General features: G+C 40.9%; 1 protein-coding gene across 1 annotated transcript; it reads left to right on the top strand.

Annotated features, from left to right (window-relative positions):
* The first annotated feature begins 1,510 nt into the window (after positions 1 to 1,510).
* On the top strand, positions 1,511 to 18,637 carry LOC114641283 (olfactory receptor 10A6-like). The gene is made up of 3 exons (XM_028790356.2): positions 1,511 to 1,561; positions 3,781 to 3,843; positions 17,393 to 18,637. The coding sequence occupies exons 1-3, from the start codon at positions 1,511 to 1,513 to the stop codon at positions 18,404 to 18,406; spliced, it is 1,128 nt and encodes a 375-aa protein (XP_028646189.2). The 3' UTR covers positions 18,407 to 18,637.
* Positions 18,638 to 21,455: the final 2,818 nt, after the last annotated feature.

Genomic DNA, 21,455 nt, shown 5'->3' with positions numbered 1-21,455 from the left:
GTGTTTTGTCCTTCATCCCTCCCACATTTGATGCACACCAATTTGCTTACAAATCTAACAGGTCTACTGAGGACACTGTTGCTGCTGCTCTCAATGCTTCCCTGTCCCATCTGGAGCACCAGGGCAGCTACGCACGTCTCCTCTTTATTTATTTTAGCTCTGCTTTTAACACCATCATCCCTCACAGATTGGCGGGCAAGCTGCTAGCCGTGGGACTCCCATATTCCACCTGTATATGGATTAAAGACTTCCTGACAGACCGCACACAAAGGGTTAGGGTGGGCCCTCACATCTCCTCGGCCATTAGCATCAGCATCAACTCTCCTCAGGGCTGTGTGCTGAGCCCCCTGCTCTTCACGCTGTACATACGATTGCGCCCCTTACCCACCACAGCAACACCATCATCAAATTTGCAGACGACACCACTGTAGTGGGGCTCATCTCTGGGGAGAATGAATCCGCCTACAGGGACGAAGTGGAGCAGCTGACAGCATGGTGCACTGACAACAACATGCTTCTGAACACAAGTAAGACCAAGGAGGTTGTTGTAGACTTCAGGAAAAAGAAAACGGACATCAAACCACTCTACATCGGAGGGGACTGTGTGGAGAGGGTGTCAGACTTTCGCTTCCTGGGAGTTCACATCATGGAAGACCAGTCCTGGGGCGTGAACACAGCTGAGCTGGCGAAGAAGGCTCATCAGAGACTTTATTTCCTGAGAGTCCTCAGGGAAAATAACATCCCCCAAAACTGCTGGTGTCCTTCTATCGCTGCTCTATCGAGAGTTTCCTGTGCTACTGCCTCTGCGTGGGGTTTTCCAGCTGCACAACAGCGCAGAGGAAAAAAACACTTCAGCGGATCGTAAAGACTGCCCAGCAGATCATCGGCTGCTCTTTACCCTCTCTGGATGAACTGCACAGCTCTCGCTGCCTCAGGAAGGCAGAAAATGTCTTAAAAGACTCCTCACTCCCCGCTCATTACATCAGGCAAAAGATAGAGGAGCATCAAAACAAAGACTAACAGACTGAAAAACAATTTCTACCCTGTTGCTATTAGGGCACTGAATGCCACCTAATCACCTCCAATACAGCAGTGCAATAGATGACATCTTGTGCAATAGTGTTCATGTGCAATTAAGGTCTTATGTTGAATGTTTGTGTTCTACTTTATTTCTTCTTATCCTTTACCCTTTTTTTAATTATATTTTATTTATAGTTTGACACCGCAGGGACTACACCTAGTTTCGTTTTATTTGTTACAATGACAATAAAGATATTCTGATTCTGATAATAGCTGAATGCAAAGAAATGCCCTAAGCATTTAATTCTGACAAAGCATTTAATTTATTTGAGACTTTTCTAGTGTGAATTCCCTCCTGAGTGTATACTAATGTCTTGAGACCTAAGGGTAGATTGTTCTTCACGGATGACTTTTTCTGCATACCACGGGGACTTCTGTGAAAGCTTAAAGGACCCAAATCTTTATAAGGAAAAACATTGGCTTATATGTGATGGATGATCATCACACTCTTAATAACGAGTGGACCATGAAGATGAATCAGGTACGTGCAAATATTCACTCTTCAGCTGTTATTCACATTTTAATTTAGTTACGAACATTTAAACCTGCCTTTCATTTTGTGTTTTTTACTGATTGTTTATTTTGGAATAAAATTCAATTTTCAAGTCATTTTGTAAAGAGGCCTATTTTGGTAACAAGGACTGCTTGGGGGGAAGAGCCAAAGATGGGGAACAAATCCTTCAAAGTCATGCTTCATTTACGAACATCAACAACCTTTATTTTTTATAACACATTTTCATACAAAGAATGTAGCTTAAAGTGTTTTACAAAATGTCAAAGAAAAAAGTAGTAAAAGAAAACAAAATAAAAATAGATAAAAATAATAATGAATAAATGACATTCTGCTTAATCCTTACAAAAATGAAGTACCTGTGAAATATACTTTTAAAAAATATACTACTACCTATAATAATTTATTTTAAAATGTTATAAAATATGCCCTGTGGTGGGCTGGCGCCCTGTGTTGGCTGGGATTGGCTCCAGCAGACCCCCGTGACCTTGTAGTTAGGATATAGCGGGTTGGATAATGGATGGATGGGATGGATGTTATAAAATACTTTAAAGGGAAATATATTACAGTACCTTACAGTATACTGAAATGTGAATAAAATATGTGAATTAATGAAAGTTCTGTACATTGCGGCGTATTTTCAGAAAATATAAATATAGATTAATATATGAAATACTAGGAATAAGATACTATAAAATATTTTTAGGAAACACTTACAGTGTATTTTAAATATACTGTACAGTACATTTCAGATTATATATTTAAAGCTAGATGTCTGTGTTCTTTTGTGTTTTGCAGTATATTTAAAAACATATACAGTATATTAAGCTGGCATTGAAAATATCATCCAATAGATACATCTCACAGGTGACCCTCATATTAAGATATGTTCCAGATCAAATAGCACTGTGACACAGCACAAATTCTAAACCTATTTATTGACCGAGTACAAGAAAGTATGACTTTTGTAAGTTCAACCTTGCATATGCTGCCAGAGTTGCCTATTTCAACCATTTGTAGTTTTTATGTATTAAAAAAAAAAAGGAATTATTCAGAAAACTGTGTGTAGCAGGTAAAAAGATGAGATATGAATGACCTGCCATGGGTTTGGTCCCAGTATATTGCATGTCTTAAACATAATATGTCTTTGGATATATATTTGTTACAATATGGGAAATACAGTATTTCAGATATAATATATATTTGAACGACATACTGTATATATTACATTATTATGAAAAATATTTTTAGATATTTTTTGGGTATACTTATATACAGTATATTTACGTATATTGCATTTATCTAATATATCCTTATCTATCCTAATTATCTAACGAGTACACTGCAAACAAAGTCAATGAAGTAACTAAGAAAAAAAACCTCAAATTGGAATTGTTTTACTTTTATTTATTTATTTTTTTGTTCTTTATTTTGCCTTATACAATTTCTTGTATTAGGAATTTGTTAGTTTTCACATACCCCTTGGGGTCAGAGTGCAGGGTCAGCCATTGTACAGCACCCCTGGAGCAATTACAGGTTAAGGGTCTTGCTCAAGGGCCCAGCAGAGTAGGATCTCTTTTGGCAGTGACGGGGATTTGAACCGGCAACCTTCGGGATACCAGCGCAGATCCTTAGCCTCGGAGCCACCACTCCACCCCATATTTAGCAAAAAAAATTCTGCCAATTAACGGTTTAGCAAAATTTACTTGATAAGATTTCTTAACATGAGCTAAATAACCCAGAAAACACACAACAACAATTTACTATTCAAACAGCCTAAAATCGCACAAGGAATGCCTCAAAGGGCTTTAACAGGCACTGTTGTTTGACAGCACCCCCCTCAGCCTTGACACTCTAAGACAATAAAAAAATCCCCAAAAAAACCTTACCATACCATAGTACAGCTCCACTTAAAGGACAATAAAAATGTATAAAATAATAAATAATTGAAAAAAAGTTTATTATTTTCAAGTAACTTCAGTCTTAGAACTGAACAGACATGCATCGCCTACGTTCAAACCATAAACAAGGAGTGGACCCTATTATGTTATTAACTGACTTTAGAAAATACTTAATATTTCAAAAATATTGTTATTTAGACAGACAGAATTAAAAAGGTTCAGCGGTGACTTGAAATGCGTTATCTTCATATGACATAATGTATGATTTTATCTTTCTTTGTCTTTTAGCATGATACCCGAGATAAGGAGATGAACGGATCCAAATCTGCATCTTTCACACACTTTGAACTGGTGGGTTTTCCAGGTCTCATGGACTACAAGATGGTTCTCTTTGTTGGATTCCTCATACTCCTGTTAATTACGATCACCGCTAATCTCCTTATTCTCTTTCTAGTGTCAATGGACCACAGGCTTCACACACCTATGTACTTTTTCCTTTGTAATTTATCCCTTTTAGACATGTTAATGGCAATATCGATCATTCCCAAACTTCTGGCAGTTCTTTCTGGGTATGACAATACTATTTCTATTGCTACTTGCTTTGGACAAATGTATTTCATAATGTCTATTGCTTCAGCAGAAAACTGCTTGGTGGCAGCAATGGCATATGACAGATACATCGCAGTGGTTAAGCCGTTACATTATAATGTGATAATAAATCTGAAGAAATGTGTGGTTATAACGGCCATCGTGTGGATACTTGGGTTTATAATTCCGGCTCCTTCTGTTTTCTTAGCTTTTGGGCTGCCCTATTGTGCTGCATATAAAATCATGCACTGTTTCTGTGAATACCCAGCTGTACTTTCCCTGGCTTGTGCTGACATTAGTGTCCATGCCAATGGCACATTTGGCGCTGCACTGTTTGTCAATTATGTACCCTTGCTTTTTGTTCTGTGGACGTATGTCAGAATTATACTGTCTGTTCTAAAACTGAAATCAACGGCAAGTCTAGCAAAAGCTTTTTCAATGTGCTCTTCACATATGACCGTGGTGCTGATGTTTTATGTGTCTGCTTCTGTTGTGTATGCGGGATTGAAAACCGACGGACTCTCACCTGATGGGCGCATTTTTATTGGAGGCTTGAATTACTTTTTAATGCCAATGGTGAACCCTATGATTTACAGCTTAAGAAATGAAAAGATGAAGGATGCAACAAAAAAATACATTCAGTTTAAAGCTCTTTTTCCACACAATACCAAAACGTCCATCAGCACTGTGGAAGGAGACTTACCAAAAAGTTAAGTGATATTTTCTTCTTCCTAATACATCTTTTGCTTCACAGATTGTAAAACATTTACTGGTTACACTCTACTTTTGATTTCCTTTTGAATGTTCAGTAAAAGAAAGTATAAAGCAGAAACCCTAATTTCCTTCAAAAATGATATGAATAAAGTTTGTATATTTAGAAATTAGTATAACCAAATGAGGACCTGAGATTATAAAAGTCAAGACAGCTAAAGTGTAAGCATGAGATTTTTTTTGATAGGTTACTCAACTTAACATGTTGAAGAAAGGAAGAAAGTGTTTTTTGTGAAAACTCTGGGGTCAGTGTTTAGGAGTTTAATGGGTGCCTAAGATTTGCAAATATATAAATCACCATAATATGGAGGACTTTACAAGAGCATCCTCAAGTGCCCCAAAATGACCACGGCCAGAGAAGGAATGGACATGAACATTTGTGTATGGACTGTCAATAATTTTTCTGAGCCAAAGTAATTATTAAATTGTAATTATGGAAGCAGTTATGATTAAGGTATAAAGAATGGGAAGCCATTGGTCCACACAACTTTTATGTAATCAGTTTCTGTTTCCTTAATTTGCTGTAGCTCTCTAAGATTTCCAGCCATATTGTATCTTCATCTAATGTTCTCCAAAATAACAAGCTGAGTGATGAGATCCACAAGGGTCACTTTCAGCCACAATACACGATAAGATGTTTCATATCCTGTAATCAATGGATATTAAATGTATAGCTAGCATCGTTCATTTAACACTGTCATAATTTTCACCTGGTAATTTGCCTTCTCTTTCTTATGCATTAAAAAAATAATAAAAATATAACCATTAAGGGCAAAAAGGTTAGCTTTCATTATGATTGTATGTGATTTTGTTTCTTATTTTGTTTTTGGTTTTTTTTTGTAACTGTTATTGTGATAGTGGCAGGATTGGCAATCCAACCACTGTCAAAAACCTCACACTGTTCCACTGTGGTGCTGAGATGTCACCTGCTGCACTCAGGTCCCAATCCAATGTAGCATTTAGAAATACAATTTATATATTGTCACAAAAGCCAGAAAGAGCCATAGCAAGGTTTGGGGCAGCCACTCATGTATTTGGTTTCCTGGCTGCAAATCGAGAGTATTGATAGCACTTGTTGTGCACAAAACCGAGTCCAAAACAGAACTGAGGGAATAGGGAAAAGGTGGAAGCTTTTAAAGGGGAAGACAGGAAGTGAGATCAAAGGGGTTGGGCTCATAAAGGTCTTCAGCCATAGGTTTGAGGCCGGACATGACATCACAGGGGCCGGAGCCAGCAAAGTCTTCTTCCATAGCCTCGGCTCGGTGACGTCAAGAGGGCCAGGTGGAATCTCCCGTGAATTTTCAGCAGGAAAGGGAGAAAAAGAGTCAGTGCACTCTGCCACATCCCAGTATGATTCGAAACTGCCCTTACTCAAGCCCTTTACCTACCTCCCATGCGCACATGTGTGACAAGGCCCCCCCCTCAGCCCAGACCCATCGGGTCGGGCGACCCTGACCGAGAGGTCATGAACCTGAGAAAGAGCATCAGTGTTGGCGTGAAGAGTGCCCCAACGATGAATGAGTGAAAACTTGTATGACTAGAGGTCAAGAAACCACCTGGTGACCCGCGGATTCGACTCCTTGTGCAGGGCCATCCACTGTAAAGGTGCATGGTCCGTGACAAGGGTGAATTCCCAGCCCAACAGATAGTACTTCAGCTGAGTAATTGCCCATTTAATCGCCAAAGCCTCTCTCTCCACCGCCACATATCTGGTCTCCCGGTCCAACAGTTACCGGCTCAGGAACATGATGGGGTGTTCCACACCATTGATTCTTTGGCTCAGCACGGCCCCCAGGCCTGTGTCCAAAATGTCTGTCTGGAGGATGAAAGGTAAAGAAAAGTTAGGTGTTTTCAAAATAGGTGCGGATGTAAGGGCCTGCTTCAATTCACTAAATGCAGTGCCTATCTTTTCAGTCCATACCACAATGTTTGGGGCCCTCTTCTTTGTCAAATCAGTCAAGGGCGCCGCTCTCTCCGAGAACCGGGGCACAAACGGTAGTACCCCACTAACCCAAGAAAGGCCTGGACCTACCGTTTGGAGCACTGTGGCTTCACGGTACCCCAACCCACCAGGTAGCCTAAATACTTGGCTTCGCTCAATCCAAAGAAACATTTCTTGGGATTAATCCAAAGCCCGGCCTCACCAAGTGTCCACAATACCGCTTTTACCTGCTGTAGGTGTTCCATCCATGTGCTGGAATAGATGACCACGTCATCCAGGTAGGCAGCACTGTATGAGTTATGAGGCCTGAGCACTTTGTCCACCAGATGTTGGAAGGTTGCTGGAGCCGCGTGTAACCTAAATGGAAGGACACGATACTGCCAGTGTCCACTAGGGGTGCTGAACGTGGTCTTAACCTTCGTGGAGTCCGTTAAAGGAACTTGCCAGTACCCCGTTGTCATGTGTAGTGTGGTCAAATATAGAGCCTGTCCAAGCCTCTCGAGGAGGTCGTCCACTCGTGGCATTGGATAAGCATCAAATTGGGAGATTTGATTAAGTCGGCAGAAGTCGTTGCAAAACCTCCAACTCCCATCAGGCTTACCGACCAATACAATGGGACTGGACCAGGACTATGACTTTCCTCGATTACCCCTAGTTCCAGCATGTGCTTGATCTCATGCTCCACTTCAGCTCTTTTTGCCTCGGGAAGACAATACGGACATTCTCGGACTATAACCCCGGGCTCTGTCACAATGTCGTGCTCAACCAGAGAGGTCCTTCCGGGGTTTTCACTCACTACCTTCAGGACAGACAGGATAACTGTTTCCAGCTCCTGTTGTTGTCTGGGACTTAAATCTGCACCGAACTTAAGGCTAGCCGTGTGAGCAAAGAGCGAGTGGGGCTGACTGGAGGAGGGATCGGGATCCCTGTCCTTCCACGGTTTCAGCAGATTTACATGATAAACCTGCTCCCTCGGCTGACGATTGGGTTGACTCACCAAATAGTCGACGAGTCCTTTCCTCTCCTTAACTCTGTACGGACCTTGCCAATGGGCAAGCAACTTAGAGTGGGAGGTAGGTACTAGGACCATGACCCGATCTCCCGGGAGGAACTCCTGGAGAGACGTGCCACGGTCGTAATATCAGACCTGTGCTGTTTGTGCCTCTTCCATGTGACTTTTAAGGAGGGGTCAAATCTTACCAAATCTTTCACGGAATTACACAATATACTCCAGTATGTTTGTAGAAGGAAGAGCCTCTTCTTCCCATCCTTCCTTTAGGATATCTAATAAGCCCCGGGGTTGTTGTCCATACAATAATTCAAAAGGGGAGAACCCCGTGGAGGCATGTGGGACTTCCCGGTAGGCAAAAAGGACGAGGGGGAGGAGCTGATCCCAGTTCCTTCCATCCTCATTAACCACCTTACGAAGCATTTGTTTGAGTCTGATTGAACCTCTCTACCAAACTGTCGGTTTGAGGATGATATACCGCGGTCTTTAGATGCTTTATTTTAAGTAACTTGGCAGTCTCCTTGAACATCTTCAAGGTAAAGGGCATCCCTTAGTCCATCAGGACTTCCTTAGGAATGCCACCACGCGCAAAGACCCCTACCAATTCCCATGCGATGGCTTTAGAAGTAGCTGAGCGCAACAGAACAGCTTCGGGGTATTTGGTAGCATAATCCATGAGGACTAAAATGTACTTGTGTCCTCGGGCTGAGGGCTCTAGAGGTCTGACTAAATTGACCCCAATTCTGTAGAAAGGAACATCAATCAGGGGAATAGGAACGAGAGGAGCACTGTCCTTCCTAGGAATTTGTCGCAATTGACACTCCGGGCAGGAAGTGCAAAAGTGGTGAACCTCCTCATTGATTCCCGGCCAATAGAAGCGGAACTTGATCCACTCCAGGGTTTTCTTGGCACCCAAATGGCCACCTAGGAGGTGGGTGTGTGCTAACTCACAGCCCTGCCGCCGGAAGGTCCGCGGGATTAGCAGTAGCCTTCTCTCCTGCCCATGCTCTGCTACGCGATACAGAAGGTCATTTTCTAACAGAAAGTGAGGACCCTGTGGCATCGACTGGTTAGTGCGCTGGCCATTGACCAGGACCACTGCATTTTTGGCAAACTTCAGGGAATCGTCATTCCACTGCTCCCTTTTAAAAGAAGCTGGCGTTTCTCTAAATTGAAACTGCAACAGGGAAAGAGGGTCCGGGCCAACCTCAAGGGGCGTGGTTTCCTCCTGTTCTGTCTCGGCGGTCGTGGATGACGTATTGGCCCGCGACAGTCCGGGAGTTGCCACATCACTCTGGGAGGCCGCTTCGTCTCTCTCCACCGGCTGGTTACACAGCGTAGAGGCAGCTTGAGACAGCTCATCTCCGTCTATAACTAGGCCTAAGGGGGGCCTATAATGGGGGCTAGGTTTTGGGACGTACTCCGGCTGAGTTCGACAAAGGGACGGTTCTGCACCCTCAGATTGTGAGGCCATCGTTTGTGTCTCCATAAGCTCTATGAGCTCTGTCATGTTCTTAAACTGCTTACCCCCAGACCGGCTGGGCGAAGTCACGGGAAGTGCTTTCAGGAGCAGATAGCAGGCTACCTGCTCTATTATTTGGTAGGGCTTGTTCTCGTTGCCGTAACCTCTGCCCTACCATTGCCCAGAAGGACCAGGCTTGTTTGTGGGTCGGCCGCTCTGGGTCCAACCTCCAGTTTCTTATTTTACTCAACTGCCAGTCTGGGGCACCCCTAGGTGGTAACTGGGGCTCTGGCTTCACAGGGAGGTGGGCACTGTCCTCCGAGACAGCATAATAAGCCCCCTTTGCCTTCCCACACTGGAGCAGCCCAACTCTGTGAGCCCCTCCCGCACACTTCCTGACCTCTCTAGGTTGCCTAGTAAAGCGTGCCAGGAGCGGAGCCCGTACCGGGTTTCGCCGAATCACGGGACACCCTCTCCGCCTGAAAACTCGACCCGGGTACGCTCCCACCTCGGTACATTGCAGGTCGTGTCCCCTTCTCTTCTGGGACTTTTCCATCTTGCCAACTGCGCCACTGTCACAAAAGCCACAACGAGCCATAGCAAGAGTTGCTATGATTTAAAAATGGGGTCACAAACAAAAAAAGCTTAGGAACCTCTCGCATAACATATTCAGTTCAAGGGTGTAAATGTTGCATCAGGCACTTTATGGTTGTCTTTGGTCGGATTCAACCCAAATCGCTAAACTGTAACTCCTTTGTCATTTTGAAATGTTTCTGGTTAATAAATTCTGGCTCTCCATTTTTTCGCTACAATTTAAGGTTATATGTTTTAGCTCAGGTTACATGAATCAGCATATAGGTTTTTGAATCCTTTAAAACTAAGTCTAGTCCGTCCATAATGCCTTTGTTTTATTTATCCTTTATTCCAGTAAAATTTGATGACAAAAAGTAAAGTGTGTGTGTGTATATCAATAATAACTGGTGCACGGACGCAGTGATAGTGGATAGCCATTGCTCCCCTGACTTGGATAGATAGATAGATAGATAGATAGATAGATAGATAGATAGATAGATAGATAGATAGATAGATAGATAGATAGATAGATAGATAGATAGATAGATAGATACTTTATTAATCCCAATGGGAAATTCACATTCTTCAGCAGCAGCATACTGATACAATAAATAATATTAAATTAAAGAATGATAATAATACAGGTGAAAAAAACAGACAATAACTATGTATAATGTTAAATATTAACGTTTACCCCCCCCTGGTGGAATTAAAGAGTCGCATAGTTTGGGGGAGGAACGATCTCCTCAATCTGTCTGTATATGACTGTGAAATGCAGACCTATCTATTTACCTCAGGAGTTCAATATGATAATGATCACCGCTGTTTACATACCACCAGCTGCTAATGCTAACTTGGCTATGAGACATTTATAAAGCAGCATTAGCAGCCAACATAGCCTTTATCCTGATGCAGTGTTCATTATCACAGGGGACTTTAATCACGTGGATTTAAAAGCAGTGCTCCCCAAACTCCACCAGCACGTAAAGTGTGCTACTAGAGGAGCCAACACACTGGACATGTTCTACTCAAACATCAAGCTGGGCTACAGAGCTAAATAGCTTCCACACCTGGCCCAGTCTGACCACATGTCTCTGCTGATGATTCCTGCATACACCCCTTTCCGCAAATCTGCTCTTACCACCAAAAGATCCATCACAACCTGGCCTGATGACGCCTCTCTGCAGCTGCAGGACTGCTTCAACAGGACTAACTGGGACATTTTTGAAAGTCCAGACCTGGAACTCTACACTGACAGTGTATTGTGCTACATCAAAACCTGCATTGACACTGTCACAGTGGAGAAATATATCTGTGTCTATCCAAACCAGAAGCCCTGGATGACAACAGAGATTCAGTGGCTGCTAAAGGAAAGGAACACTGCCTTTAGGTGCGGTGACAAGGCTCTCTACAGCATGACACAGTCCAACCTGAAGAGAGGCATCAGAAAGGCTAAGAGGGACTACAGGAGAAGGATTGAGGAGCACCTGGACAGTAATAACAGCTGGCAGGTTTGGCAGGGAGTCCAGCAATTCACCAACTACAGGACCAGCCATGGAGCTGCTGAAGGTGACGTCTCAATGGCAGAGGAACTGAACCACTTCTTTGCTCGCTTTGAGATGGAACTACCAGAGAACACAAGGTGAGATGCTCGTTCCAGGCTGTCAATCCTAGGAAGGTGGCAGGTCCCGACAGTGTCCCTGGACATGTGTTGAGGATCTGTGCAGAGCAGCTGGCTGGGGTCATTACAAAGATCTTTAACCTGTCACTGTCCCAGGCCTCAGTTCCTTCCTGTCTGAAATCCTCCATCTTACTCCCTTTACCAAAAAAATCACCCATAACCTGCCTGAATGACTATCGGCCAGTAGTGTTTTGTCCTTCATCCCTCCCACCTTTGATGCACACCAATTTGCTTACAAGTCTAACAGGTCTACTGAGGACACTGTTGCTGCTGCTCTCCATGCTTCCTTGTCCCATCTGGAGCAATAGGGCAGCTACGCACGTCTCCTCTTTATTTATTTTAGCTCTGCTTTTAACACCACCATCCCTCACAGATTGGCGGGCAAGCTGCTAGCCCTGGGACTCCACCTGTATACGGATTAAAGACTTCCTGACAGACCGCACACAAAGGGTTAGGGTGGGCCCTCACATCTCCTCGGCCATCAACATCAGCACCGACTCTCCTCAGGGCTGTGCGCTGAGCCCCCTGCTCTTCACGCTGTACACATGATTGTGCCACTTACCCACCACAGCAACACCATCATCAAATTTGCAGATGACACCACTGTAGTGGGGCTCATCTCTGGGGAGAATGAATCCACCTACAGTGACGAAGTGGAGCAGCTGACAGCATGGTGCACTGACAACAACATTCTCCTGAACACAAGTAAGACCAAGGAGGTCATTGTGGACTTCAGGAAAAAGAAAACGGACTTCAAACCACTCTACATTGGAGGGGACTGTGTGGAGCGGGTGTCATACTTCCGCTTCCTGGGAGTTCACATCATGGAAGACCTGTCCTGGGGTGTGAACACAGCTGAGCTGGTGAAGAAGGCTCATCAGAGATTTTATTTGCTGAGAGTCCTCAGGGAAAATAACATCCCCCAAAAACTGCTGGTGTCCTTCTATCGCTGCTCTATCGAGAGTATCCTGCGCTACTGCCTCTGTGTGGGGTTTTCCAGCTGCACAACAGCGCAGAGGAAAAAAACACTTCAGCAGATCATCGGCTGCTCTTTATCCTCTCTGGATGAACTGCACAGCTCTCGCTGCCTCAGGAAGGCAGAAAATGTCTTAAAAGACTCTTCACACCCCGCTCATGACCTCGGCAAAAGATAGAGGAGCATCAAAACAAAGATTAACAGACTGAATAACAATTTCTAACCTGTTGCTATTAGTGCACTGAATGCCACCTAATCACCTCCAATACAGCAGTGCAATAGATGACATCTTGTGCAATAGTGTTCATGTGCAATTAAGGTCTTATGTTGAATGTTTGTGTTCCACTTTATTTCTTCTTATCTTTTATCCTTTTTTTAATTATATTTTATTTATATTTTGACACCGCAGGGACTACACTTAGTTTAGTTGTATTTGTTACAATGACAATAAAGATATTCTGATTCTGATAATAGCTGAATGCAAAGAAATGCCCTAAGCATTTAATTCTGACAAAGCATTTAATTTATTTGAGACTTTTCTAGTGTGAATTCCCTCCTGAGTGTATACTAATGTCTTGAGACCTAAGGGTAGATTGTTCTTCACGGATGACTTTTTCTGTATACCACGGGGACTTCTGTGAAAGCTTAAAGGACCCAAATCCTTATAAGGAAAAACATTGGCTTATATATGATGAATGATCATCACACTCTTAAGAACAAGTGGACCATGAAGATGAATCAGGTACGTGCAAATATTCACTCTTCAGCTGTTATTCACATTTTAATTTAGTTACAAACTGTTAAACCTGCCTTTCATTTTGTGTTTTTTACTGATCGTTTATTTTGGAATAAAATTCAATTTTCAAGTCATTTTGTAATGGGGCCTCTTTTGGTAACAATGACTGCTTGGGAGGAAAGAGCCAAGGATGGGGAACAAATCCTTCAAAGTCATGCTTCATTTACGAACAACAACAACCTTTATTTTTATAACACATCTTCATACAAAGAATGTAGCTTAAAGTGCTTTACAAAATGTCAAAGAAAAAAATTGTAGTAGAAGAACAGAAAATAAAAATAGATAAAAATAATAATGAATAAATGACATTCTGCTTAATCCTTACAAAAATGAAGTACATGTGAAATATACTTTTAAAAAATATACTACTACCTATAATAATTTATTTTAACATGTTATAAAATACTTTAAAGGTAAATATATTACAGTACCTTACATGAAATGTGAATAAAATATGTGAATTAATGAAAGTTCTGTACATTGCTGCATATTTTCAGAAAATATAAAAATAGATTAATATATGAACTACTAGGAATAAGATATCTGTAAAATATTTTTAGGAAACTCTTACAGTGTATTTTAAATATACTGTACAGGTTAGTTAAAATAAACTGCACAGTACATTTCAGATTATATATTTAAAGCTAGATGTCTGTCTTCTTTTGTGTTTTGCTGTATATTTAAAAATATATACAGTATATTAAACTGGCATTGAAAATATCATCCAATAGATACATCTCACAGGTGTCCCTCATATTAGGATATGTTCCAGATCAAATAGCACTGTGACACAGCACAAATTCTAAACCTATTTATTGACTGAGTACAAGAAAGTATGACGTTTGTAAGTTCAACTTTGTATATGCTGCCAGAGTTGCCTATTTCAACCATTTCTAGCTTTTGTGAATTAAAAAAAAAAAAGAATTATTCAGAAAACTGTGTGTAGCAGGTAAAAAGATGAGATATGAATGACCTGCCATGGGTCTGGTCCCAGTATATTGCATGTCTTAAACATAGCATGTCTTTGGATATATATTTGTTACAATATGGGAAATACAGTATTTCAGATATAATATATATTTGAACGACATACTGTATATATTACATTATTATGAAAAATATTTTCAGATATTTTTTGGGTATACCTATATATATTTACGTATATTGCATTTATCTAATCTATCCTTATCTATCCTAATTATCTAATGAGTACACTGCAAACAAAGTCAATGCAGTAACTAAGAAAAAAAAACTTCAAATGGGGATTGTTTTACATTTATTTAGCAAAAAAAATTCTGCCAATTAACGGTTTAGCAAAATTTACTTGATAAGATTTCTTAACATGAGCTAAATAATCCAGAAAACAAATTACTTGATTAGTATGATCCTTACAATAAGGAACACTGGATGGTTTCAACTAAAAACTTCCTAACTTTCACTGTTGCCGTGTATTCTGTCACATGAAGGGCAGGTAGGTGTACGACTGTATTGGGGTGGTGGTGTCGTCTGATGTATCAAAGAACAGCTTTGATAGATAGATAGATAGATAGATAGATAGATAGATAGATAGATAGATAGATAGATAGATAGATAGATAGATAGATAGATAGATAGATAGATAGATAGATAGATAGATACTTTATTAATTCCAAGGGGAAATTCACATACTACAGCAGCAGCATACTGATAAAAAAAAGACCGGGCCATTCAGTACAGCATTGTTTGTCATTTGAAATTCACACAAAGATAGCAAAATATTCTTGAAATGTGGTATGTTTACATTCTCTGTATGTAAATGGCAGTTTTTCATTTTAGCACAGTAAAGATAAGGAGAACAGCCACAAATGCAGAGAAGCAGTTGTAATCTTACAATTATCAAAAAGTAAGCTGCCTGAAGCAGCAAAACTACTTACTGTTCCATGTCATGGCTGATTTATTCATCAGTGCTGATGTATTACAACATATAAATTCCATGGTATGAAAAGTACTTTATTTGAAAGTACATCTGAATGCTCTGGAGGTTTCATATTGGGAGCTTGCTGATGGAGGACCTCAATTTTCTGGTAAATGTAAAACTCACTGATGTAGGTTGGCACCCTGCCCGGGGTTTGTTTCCTGCCTTGTGTTGGCTGGGATTGGCTCCAGCAGACCCCCGTGACCCTGTAGTTAGGATATAGCGTGTTGGATAATAGATGGATGGATGGATGGATGTAAAACTCATTAGAATTAATTAAATATTTTGATTAAAAATATCACTGTGGTTTGTAGTGCTGTCTCACAACTACACATACTTGGGTTCAGTAACCTATCCAGTTGACTTTGATGCAGTTTTGCTTCCTATGATATATGCATTACAATCAGTAACTTATTACATTTCAAATCAATCAAACATTGACCCCTAGTGAACTGCTTGCAGGTTGATTATCCTACTTCACTTTGTACTACAGTGGAACCTCTAGATACGAGTTTAATTCGTTCCAGCACTGAGCTTGTATAGCGAATTTCTCGTATCTAGAACAAACTTCCCCATTGAAAATAATGGAAATCCAGTTAATCCGTTCTGCACCCCAAATATATTAACATAAAAATCAATTTTCCTAACAAATAACACTGATAAATTATATATACTGTAGTCTACCTTTAATAAATAACACTGGTAAATAATATAACTGATTATTAAAAGAATCAAAACAGGTGTCCAAAGTGCAGTAGAACATTCAATAAATCTTTAAATAAATAATCCTTAAAACAGTTGTGAAGTGGAGGTGTAAAATACACAAGAATAACAATCCTTTAACACGAGGTTAAAACGTCAAAAGGATGCCGTCTTTAAAAAACAGATGACAATCCCCGGTGCTTCTTCTCTGTTAGCGTCTCACCTGCGGGCTCTGCAACAGGCGAGACACTCTTAATGCAGCTGACCTTCTCTACACCGTCCTGCTTCAGCTGTTTGGCTCGCCTGTTCAGCTACACGCGAGCCTGTACTCGCTCGCTCTCTCGCACCGACTTCCTACTGCTGCGGATTCCTGCCTCCTCCTGCAACCTCCGTTCTCTCTCCTCTCCTCTCCTCTCTTTTCTTTTACTTCTTCTCCCCCTTAACCGGCTCGCGCTTCTCTATATATGCGGGGAAGACATGGCAGCTGCTAGGGTTACCACTTTTAATACAAAAAAATAAGGGACGCATACGTATTGATTCAAAACGGGACGCGCAATTTCATTCTCAAATACTGGACGATTCCGTATTTTAAAGGACGGGTGGCAACTCTGCCCAGCCCATCAGCCACAGGACAAATCATGGATGTGGGCAGTTTCCCACCTGTGCACTTAGGTGACAAACGCAGACACTGCAGATCGCCCTGCGGCTCGCAACTGCTACCACGCCCCCTCGCTAAGCCGCGAGCTATACCCACAGCCTGGCTCGTGGCTCGTTACGCGAACCAATGCTCGTATTTAGATCTGAATTTTTCACTCATACTTTCCTCGTATTTTGAATTTCTCGTATACAGAGGTGATCGTATCTCGAGGTTCCACTGTACTTAATTTGGGGACATTGTTGTTCTTCTCGAAGCCAACCTCATTTGAGCTCATTGTGTGACAAATGAACAGTTTGATGATTTCCTGTCATTCTCATAAAACTAAGATACTTCTGCATTGTCTACACACAACAACAATTTACTATTCGAACAGCCTAAAATCGCACAAGGAATGCCTCAAAGGGCTTTAACAGGCACTGTTGTTTGACTGCGACCCCTCAGCCTTGACAATCTAAGAAGACAATAAAAAATCCCCCAAAAAACCTTACCATACCATAGTACAGCTCCACTTAAAGGACAATAAAAATGTATAAAATAATAAATAATTGAAAAAAAGTTTATTTTTTTCAAGTATCTTCAGTCTTAGAACTGAACAGACATGCATCGCCTATGTTCAAACCATAAACAAGGAGTGGACCCTATTATGTTATTAACTAACTTTAGAAAATAATTAATATTTCAAAAATATTGTTATTTATACAGACAGAATTAAGAAGGTTCAGCAGTGACTTGAAATGCGTTATCTTCATATGACATAATGTACGATTTTATCTTTCTTTGTCTTTTAGCATGATACCCGAGATAAGGAGATGAACGGATCCAAATCTGCATCTTTCACACACTTTGAACTGGTGGGTTTTCCAGGTCTCATGGACTACAAGATGGTTCTCTTTGTTGGATTCCTCATACTCCTGTTAATTACCATCACCGCTAATCTCCTTATTCTCTTTCTAGTTTCAATGGACCACAGGCTTCACACACCTATGTACTTTTTCCTTTGTAATTTATCCCTTTTAGACATGTTAATGGCAATATCGATCATTCCCAAACTTCTGGCAGTTCTTTCTGGGTATGACAATACTATTTCTATTGCTACTTGCTTTGGACAAATGTATTTCATAATGTCTATTGGTTCAGCAGAAAACTGCTTGGTGGCAGCAATGGCATATGACAGATACATCGCAGTGGTTAAGCCGTTACATTATAATGTGATAATAAATCTGAAGAAATGTGTGGTTATAACGGCCATCGTGTGGATACTTGGGTTTATAATTCCGGCTCCTTCTGTTTTCTTAGCTTTTGGGCTGCCCTATTGTGCTGCATATAAAATCATGCACTGTTTCTGTGACTACCCAGCTGTACTTTCCCTGGCTTGTGCTGACATTAGTGTCCATGCCAATGGCACATTTGGCGCTGCACTGTTTGTCAATTATGTACCCTTGCTTTTTGTTCTGTGGACGTATGTCAGAATTATACTGTCTGTTCTAAAACTGAAATCAACGGCAAGTCTAGCAAAAGCTTTTTCAATGTGCTCTTCACATATGACCGTGGTGCTGATGTATTACGTGTCTGCTTCTGTTGTGTATGCAGGATTGAAAACCGACGGACTCTCACCCGACGGGCGCATTTTTATTGGAGGCTTGAATTACTTTTTAATGCCAATGGTGAACCCTATGATTTACAGCTTAAGAAATGAAAAGATGAAGGATGCAACAAAAAAATACATTCAGTTTAAAGCTCTTTTTCCACACAATACCAAAACGTCCATTAGCACTGTGGAAGGAGACTTACCAAAAAGTTAAGTGATATTTTCTTCTTCCTAATAAATCTTTTGCTTCACAGATTGTAAAACATTTGCTGCTTACACTCTACGTTTGATTTCCTTTTGAATGTTCAGGAAAAGAAAGTATAAAGCAGAAACCCTAATTTCCTTCAAAAATGATATGAATGAAGTTTGTATATTTAGAAATTAGTATAACCAAATGAGGACCTGAGATAATAAAGTCAAGACAGCTAAGGTGTAAGTATGAGATTTTTTTGATAGGCTACTCAACTTAACATGTTGAAGAAAGGAAGAAAGTGTTTTTTGTGAAAACTCTGGGGTCAGTGTTTAGGAGTTTAATGGGTGCCTAAGATTTGCAAATATATAAATCACCATAATATGGAGGACTTTAGAAGAGCATCCTCAAGTGCCCGAAAATGACCACAGCCAGAGAAGGAATGGACATGAACATTTGTGTATGGACTGTCAATAATTTTTCTGAGCCAAAGTAATTATTAAATTGTAATTATGGAAGCAGTTATGATTAAGGTATAAAGAATGGGAAGCCATTGGTCCACACAACTTTTATGTAATCAGTTTCTGTTTCCTTAATTTGCTGTAGCTCTCTAAGATTTCCAGCCATATTGTATCTTCATCTAATGTTCTCCAAAATAACAAGCTGAGTGATGAGATCCACAAGGGTCACTTTCAGCCACAATACACGATAAGATGTTTCATATCCTGTAATCAATGGATATTAAATGTATAGCTAGCATCGTTCATTTAATACTGTCATAATTTTCACCTGGTATTGTGCCTTCTCTTTCATATGCATTAAAAAAATAATAAAAATATAACCATTAAGGGCAAAAAGGTTAGCTTTCATTATGATTGTATGTGATTTTGTTTCTTATTTTGTTTTTGTTTTGTTTTTTTGTAACTGTTATTGTGATAGTGGCAGGATTGGCAATCCAACCACTGTCAAAAACCTCACACTGTTCCACTGTGGTGCTGAGATGTCACCTGCTGCACTCAGGTCCCAATCCAATGTAGCATTTAGAAATACAATTTACAGGTGCTGGTCATAAAATTAGAATATCATGACAAAGTTGATTTATTTCAGTAATTCCATTCAAAAAGTGAAACTTGTATATTAGATTCATTCATTACACACAGACTGATGTATTTCATATGTTTATTTCTTTTAATGTTGATGATTATAACTGACAACTAATGAAAGTCCCAAATTCAGTATCTCGGAAAATTAGAATATCAATTAAGACCAATACAAAAAAAAGATTTTTAGAAATGTTGGCCAACTGAAAGGTATGAACATGAAAAGTATGAGCATGTACAGCACTCACTATTTAGTTGGGGCTCCTTTGGCTTGGATTACTGCAGCAATGCGGTGTGGCATGGAGTTGATCAGTCTGTGGCACTGCTCAGGTGTTATGAGAGCCCATGTTGCTCTGATAGTGGCCTTCAGCTCTTTTGAATTGTTGGGTCTGGCATATTGCATCTTCCTCTTCACAATACTCCATAGATTTTCTATGGGGTTAAGGTCAGGCGAGTTTGCTGGTCAATCAAGAACAGGGATACCATGGTCCTTAAACCAGGTACTGGTAGCTTTGGCACTGTGTGCAGGTGCCAGGTCCTGTTGGAAAATGAAATCTGCATCTCCATAAAGTTCATCAGCAGCAGGAAGCATGAAGTGCTCTAAAACTTCCTGGTAGACGGCTGCGTTGACCTTGGACCTCAGAAAACACAATGGACCAACACCAGCAGATGGCATGGCACCCAAGACCATCACTGACTGTGAAAACTTTACACTGGACCTCACACAACGTGGATTCTGTGCCTCTCCTCTCTTCCTCCAGACTCTGGGACCTTGATTTCCAAAGGAAATGCAAAATTTACTTTCATCAGAGAACATAACTTTGGACCACTCAGCAGCAGTCCAGTCCTTTCTGTCTTTAGCCCAGGCGAGACGCTTCTGACGCTGTCTCTTGTTCAAGAGTGGCTTGACATAAGGAATGCGACAGCTGAAACCCATGTCTTGCATACGTCTGTGCGTGGTGGTTCTTGAAGCACTGACTCCAGCTGCAGTCCACTCTTTGTGAATCTCCCCCACATTTTTGAATAGGTTTTGTTTCACAATCCTCTCCAGGGTGCGGTTATCCCTATTGCTTGTACACTTTTTTCTACCACATCTTGTCCTTCCCTTCGCCTCTCTATTAATGTGCTTGGACACAGAGCTCTGTGAACAGCCAGCCTCTTTAGCAATGACCTTTTGTGTCTTGCCCTCCTTGTGCAAGGTGTCAATGGTTGTCTTTTGGACAACCGTCAAGTCAGCAGTCTTCCCCATGATTGTGTAGCCTACAGAACTCGACTGAGAGACCATTTAAAGGCTTTTGCAGGTGTTTTGAGTTAATTAGCTGATTAGAGTGTGGCACCAGGTGTCTTCAATATTGAACCTTTTCACAATATTCTAATTTTCCGAGATACTGAATTTGGGACTTTCATTAGTTGTCAGTTATAATCATCAACATTAAAAGAAATAAACATTTGAAATACATCAGTCTGTGTGTAATGAATGAATCTAATATACAAGTTTCACTTTTTGAATGGAATTACTGAAATAAATCAACTTTGTCATGATATTCTAATTTTATGACCAGCACCTGTATATATTGTCACAAAAGCCACAAAGAGCCATTGCAAGGTTTGGGGCAGCCACTCATATATTTGGTTTCCTGGCCTCAAATCGAGAGTATTGATAGAACTTGTACACAAAACCGAGTCCAAAACAGAACTGAGGGAATAGATAAAAGGTAGAGGCCTTTAAAGGGGAAGACAGGAAGTGAGATGAAAGGGGTCAGGCTCATGAAGGTCTTCAGCCATAGGTTCGAGGCCGGACATGACATCACAGGGGCCGGAGCCGGCAAGGTCTTCTTCCATAGCCTCGGCTCGGTGACATCAAGAGGGCCAGGTGGAATCTCCTGTGAATGGTCTGCAGGAAAGGGAGAAAAAGAATCAGTGCACTCTGCCACGTCCCGATACGATTCGAAACTGCCCTTACTCAAGCCCTT

Source organism: Erpetoichthys calabaricus, chromosome 4 (assembly GCF_900747795.2).
Source record: "Erpetoichthys calabaricus chromosome 4, fErpCal1.3, whole genome shotgun sequence".
Taxonomy (NCBI): domain Eukaryota; kingdom Metazoa; phylum Chordata; class Cladistia; order Polypteriformes; family Polypteridae; genus Erpetoichthys; species Erpetoichthys calabaricus.
This window is presented reverse-complemented; position numbering and strand designations above follow the sequence as displayed.